Source organism: Rhagoletis zephyria, unplaced genomic scaffold (assembly GCF_001687245.7).
Source record: "Rhagoletis zephyria isolate East Lansing unplaced genomic scaffold, Rhagoletis_zephyria_1.1 Rzeph_scaffold_01922, whole genome shotgun sequence".
Classification (NCBI taxonomy): Eukaryota; Metazoa; Arthropoda; class Insecta; order Diptera; family Tephritidae; genus Rhagoletis; species Rhagoletis zephyria.
In genome coordinates this window covers 17081-23193 of record NW_016159006.1, presented here as the reverse complement: position 1 = coordinate 23193, position 6113 = coordinate 17081, and the positions used below count along the sequence as shown (strand labels likewise).

Below are 6113 nucleotides of genomic sequence, written 5' to 3'. Positions count from 1 at the left end.
AGTAAGTCTATTCATGATGAAATGTCAAAGCATACTGAGCATCTTTCTCTTTGACACCATGTCTGAAATCCCACGTGATCTGTCAAATACTAATGCATGAAAATCCTAACCTCAAAAAAATCACCCGTTAGTAGTTGCAGTGAAAAGCGACGTGATATTTTGTGGTAAAAATTTGGTGCGCACAATTTGAACATCGCGCTGAGTGGNACGACTATAGACATTTGTGTATGTGTTGGTAGATCTGTGTGAGTGTGCGTATATTTGTAGGCGTGTGTGAGCTCCCGCATGACTTTCGTTTGATTGTACACATTGCCGCACATTATCAACCATTGTTTGGCAGTTTTCAGTTTTTCGCGGATTTTTTGTCGTTTGCATGCTCCTTTTGTTGGTATTTTTTGGCTTTTAACTTTTTGAATGAATTGCTTTTCAGCGCGCTTGGTGTCAGTGTTCAGCAGTTGATTTGCTTAATCGAATGACGGATTCATGACGACGCGGACGCACAACAAAAGGAATTTGCCAGTCGTTCGACAAAAATCAAAGCAACAAGAAGCGAGTGAATTGTGTGCATTTTTTTTTGTTTGATCGTAGTAGTTGCAGTGAAAAGCGACGTGATATTTTGTGGTAAAAATTTGGTGCGCACAATTTGAACATCGCGCTGAGTGGGAAAAGCGCGGAGATCAAAGGATGGACGTTTTTCCGTGTTTTTATTTTTATTTTTAGTATTTATGTGTGATTGTATATGCCTTCATGCATGTGACAATACTTTGATCTGACGACTTTGATATTTTGTTTATTTATTTTTTTTTATTTCTTGCTACCCCTTTACGTGGATAGCTAAAAGCGGCAAAAAAAGAACAAATACAAAAGTAAAGCAACGTACTTGGTATTCCATATGCAAGCGCCTTCATTCCAAAGCGCCAAAAATACCGCCCTGCTCTACACCCTTTCAAAGTTTGAAAATGTGGCAAGTTCACTTCCGCTTCCGTTTTGCAAATTTGCAACTCAACAGGTTTCCTTAACATACATTTTCTCACGTTTTGATAGCTGTGGCCACATACTTCAAAGCACATATGTACATATGTATGTATATACAAACACACACACACACACCCACATGCCTTGTCGCCGTTCGCATATGTTATTTACATACATACATACATATAAATGTATGTAAAATACAACCCTCACTTGTTATGCAAATGAAGTACGGAAATTCGCCTCATTTGCCAAATTGAAGTTCAAAGTTTATTCACGCCAATCGTTTAGCTCACACAAACCTTTATTGCATATACATATATGTATCTGTATGTATGTATGCGTCTTCTAATAGAAAAATGAATAATAAAAAAATGCAGCTAATTGTGTGAAATTTCAAAGCAAAGTGAACGTTGTAAATGTCTGTATTTTAGCCAAATTAAATAAAGAGTTTCGCGAAATTCTACGCAAAAATGCACATTTCAAGTGAAGTGAGTTCAACCACAAATCATCAACAGCCACTACCCGCTAATGGTGTTGCACCAACGACGAAACGCAATGCTAGTGCAAATAATACAAACAACAATAACAACAATAATAATAGTGTTAATAATAATAATAATGCGAATAGTAATAATAAAAAAACTGTGGACACAAGTCCATATCTAACACCTGAAAACCTAATTGAACGAACTGTTGATGTTTTGTTGGCCGAGCATCCAGGGGAGTTGGTGAAGACCGGCTCTCCACATGTGGTGAGTATTGATGCAGCAAGATGATAATGAATTAAACTGGATTAATTAGGGAGCACATATCTTTAGGAGGGAAATTAGTGGACATAGCTTAGATTTCGGAATGTGCAGGTATGACCATCCGTCCGGTTTTTTGCAGGACCATACTGTTATTCAAAGGTCTGTCCTGTGTAGTTTCTCAAACCAGAAAAATCTGAAAATGTACTGATTTTTTTGCCGGGTTTCTTTCATTTGTCCCGCATTTTCTTCGATATTATAAAATTAACGGCGGGAGCACTTTATCTATCAAAATATAAGCAGTGTCGATAACTGATTGATAACTTTATGAAGGTACGTGAGGCTGATTATGAAACTTCAACCAGTCAGTGTGTTCTAAATTTTTCGCGGTCGCGGACAGTGACTGGATGTTCTTTGGTACTTATCGGAGCTTATTTTTAATATTTCAAGAAAAAATCTCCCTGTCAACGTAAGTTCAAAAGGTATTGATGTGCCTCTTATAAACATATATAACTTGTGCCGATTTCTATGAAAATTATTAGTGCTCCAATCGACCAAAGTCGAATAAAGTAAGTTTTTCAATCAACTGCACAGTTTTACTTGATAATTTTTTCGTTATTTTAAAAATTCGATTTATAGAAGATGTGTCAGTACAGTAAATTTTGAGTCTATATACCATATACTACAAACGTTTTTGTTATTTTTATTCTACGTAAATGTAGGTATATTTTTGAAAAATTGTCCTGCATTTTCAATTCATATTTATGGTCACCTTAGGTATAACTGAAGCCCAGGCGGCGTTTGTCAAAAGCAAAAAAGCTTGTTTTAAGTGCATACATACTAGAGAGCTGCATGAATTCATTCAAACTTCTAGCCAAGCAGAGTACAGTTGATTTGATTATTGTACTTCACATACAAAACACTCAGCGTTTGGAATTTTGTAAGTTACGAATATACATTTTGTTTAAAATTTTCTACCTTCACATAAAAGAATGTGAATGAATGAATGAAAAACATTCAAATCATTCGAACTCATTTCGGTAAAAGTTTTTTTCTGGAAACAAGTGTGTTCGTATTGTAATAGGGCAGCAATACATATGTACATATGTGTCTGTATATACAACCATACATATGTACATAGAAAAAATATTTTTGGATATTCATAAAAAAAAATTTTCATTTATTTCAATTCAATTAATTTTCACTTTGTTTGAATATTGTAATGTCGACACATATGTAAATCACAACATGTATTCACTCAAACTCAAAAAAATGTTAAGCCAAAATCATTCATTCGTTTTTTTATATGAATAATTCATAAGCCGTTTTGAATGAATTCATGCAGCCCTCTAATACATAATAATAATAATAATAGATTGGCGCTTACACATATGTTAGTGTTTGGCCGAGCCTCTCATCCGACTTGTGGCGTGCGCCTTGATGTTGTCACACAAAGCGGAGGGACCTACAGTTTTACGCCGACTCCGATTGTATTTTTATGAGAAGCTGTTTTTCATGGTAGAAATACACTCGGAAGTTTGCCTTTGCCTGCCGAGGGATGACCGCTTTTAAGAAAAAACCTTATTCTTTATTTTTTGGGATGTTGCTTTGACCAGGGCTTGTACCCAGGTGCTGATGATTGAGTCTTTTAAATTGTTTTATATGCATGAACATACCTTTCTTAAGATAAATTCTCTGTATTAACGACCAATTAGTTTTTTTTTATTTTTATCATTGAACTGAACTGAAGAACAGTCCTATTTTAATGCAAAAAAGGACCTTTTTGTTGCTTGTTGAAAGCTTGAGATACTGCTGAGGAATGACGTTGAAGATTTAGGAAATACCTTAAACCTAAATTTTAACTGGGTATGTGAGGGTGTGAAAGGCCAGTTCATATAAGGCGGTGTTACAGAATTGTTAATTGAAAATGAATAAACAAATTATAAATTAGTGTTTAGTTTGGGTGCATTCCAAAACGCCAAAATACAAGCAAACAAATAATTTGCGCAACCTACTTGATAACTAGCATCTAGTCGTAGTTGCATACATTTGGCAATACAATCTACTGAGGTTTTAAAATAAAAGAGACTGATGCTTTGTATTTTGACGTTTTGGAATGCACCTTTTTTAGGTTTTTGTAAAAGTTCCTCTCATTAAATGATTTGATTTACAAAATTCAGCTCAACAAATAATTTCAATTACTTGGGAAATAGTTAGTTAATTTCTTACGACTCAGTGCATATCGAAGTCTGCTATAGTATTTTTACATAAACTTAACCCTTACTGCGTTTAACTTTAAGAAAGCAACGTTTAGGGATCCAACTGGTGATTTTTTGAAAACTATTCTTTTGCGTGAAAATAATTTTCTAAAATTCGCTCTACCACCAATTCTAGTCAAATTGACCACCTCAAATTGAGGTTAATAGAAAATTTCCTTGTTTGCAAAAAATTATTTAATTTTCTCATAATTTTCACAGGTATGCACAACGCTACCCACTCATTGGCGTTCGAATAAAACGCTACCAATTGCCTTTAAAGTACTCGCGCTGGGCGAGGTCATGGATGGTACGATTGTGACAATACGTGCGGGGAACGATGAAAACTTCTGTGCGGAGCTGCGGAATTGTACGGCCGTAATGAAAAATCAAGTGGCTAAATTCAATGATTTGCGCTTCGTTGGACGCAGCGGACGTGGTAAGATGGAGGGGAGAAGTGGGTTGATGGGAATTATTTGTGAACATTATTGTATGTACATATGAGGAAATTTATTTTTTATTTTTTTCAATTGTTCGAGTGTATGTATATGTATTGTTTATATACAGTGCCCGTTTGAAGTATGAAAATAAAAGTGCTGAGTGCGGCGACTTGTAATGCAAATTGGTCAATTCACGGATTTTTGAAAAAGTTGATCTTTGTGAAGAACTTATCATCTTTATAGTGGAATACAAATATGTATTTTGAAAATACTCTCCGTGCAAGTTATTGAGAGTTATGTTTTAAAGTATGAAAAATTAGAAAAAATAATTTCTTTCTAGCTACAAAAGATGGCGGTATGAAATATTTATACTTCATCACACAAAGAAAACAATTTGTCGTTATTATAAATAAAAGGTTTTGAATATATGTATATATTTTTTTGTGTTCTTTACGCTTCAATAAAAGGAAATTATGCGGCAATTGATTACCTTTAATAACGCTGTAGGGAAAATCTCAAATTTTGAAATGACACAAAAAATAAACGCCGATACGCGTGAACTTAATTGTTGGTCGTAGATTATGGATCTAAATATATACAGTTTTTCCAGATCAGGTAATTTTTTCCAAAAAAAAACAACCTACAAACGATGAAAACCGATGGATAAATAATGATGAATGGTCAAATGAAAATGTGCAATAATTTTTAGTATGAAAATATGAATGAAAATAATGTTACTCATACGCCACAACGTTCATGGCCTTACCTGTGCATACTCCTACATGGCGTATGAGTAACATTTCACATGTAAATTAACTTTTAACAATGCGAATTTCGTTGTAAGCTAACAATTTTTGTTGTTTGCAGTAACGATTGTGCGATTCACTAACTGTGCTGCCGCTAATGGGCACAAATTCGTTGCATATGCCAAGGCGCACGTATGAGCACAAAGTTCACAAGCATTTTATATGGAAGAAAATGCGCAACAGCCCGCACTTTATTATACCAAAATAAAATGGACTGCAAAACTGCAAAGCCGAAAATTTTATAAAGATTCTGAATATAGGGTATGAGTTAAAAGTTTATTTTAGTGAACTTTGTGCAAGCTTTGAAATTATTATTTATATGGTTTCTATATTATAAATGAAAATTATTAAAGACACATAAATACACATAAGTAGCAAACAATATAATGTTGAATTTTGCTGCTTTATTTTACTGAAAGCTATAAATAAAATGTTTACGAAAAACATTTAACATGAAAAACATTGTTAATATTTCAAAACAAATCACTGTATGCACATTTTGTAAATATCGTCACCCTTATGCCAGAAGCACGGATGTGCAAATTTATCAGCTTCGAAATTATTCGCTTGACTTGATTAATCTTTGGATGTTCTATGTTATACCAAAACGCCGAATACCATGCGTTCACGGAAACCACATATTTACAGTTTCTATTGCATTAATGTAGAGTTAAGTCTGGTAAAAAAACTTTCAAACTTGTTTTCCCAAAATTTTCTTTTCTACGCATTCACATGTTTCTGGCATACGGGCGACGATATGTAATTTTAATTTGCATGTATTGTCAAGACTGGTTTTATTATGCTACTATCATTATAATCCATGCATACTCAGTACCTGTAAAATTAAAAAAAAACAAGTAAGAAAGTCTAAGTTCGGGCGGAGCCGAA

At 34.1% G+C, this 6113-nt stretch overlaps 1 protein-coding gene across 1 annotated transcript in view; it reads left to right on the top strand.

The window, feature by feature from the left end:
• Positions 1-1448: 1448 nt before the first annotated feature.
• The window catches only part of LOC108365593 (segmentation protein Runt-like), a gene marked incomplete at its 3' end in the record, with an annotated part of 15839 nt that continues 11174 nt past the window's right edge, over positions 1449-6113 (top strand). Inside the window, exons 1-2 of the mRNA XM_017619650.1 lie at positions 1449-1730; positions 4202-4418. Of these exons, the coding sequence (XP_017475139.1) occupies positions 1449-1730; positions 4202-4418 (499 nt within the window). The remainder of the gene's footprint in view (positions 1731-4201; positions 4419-6113) is intronic.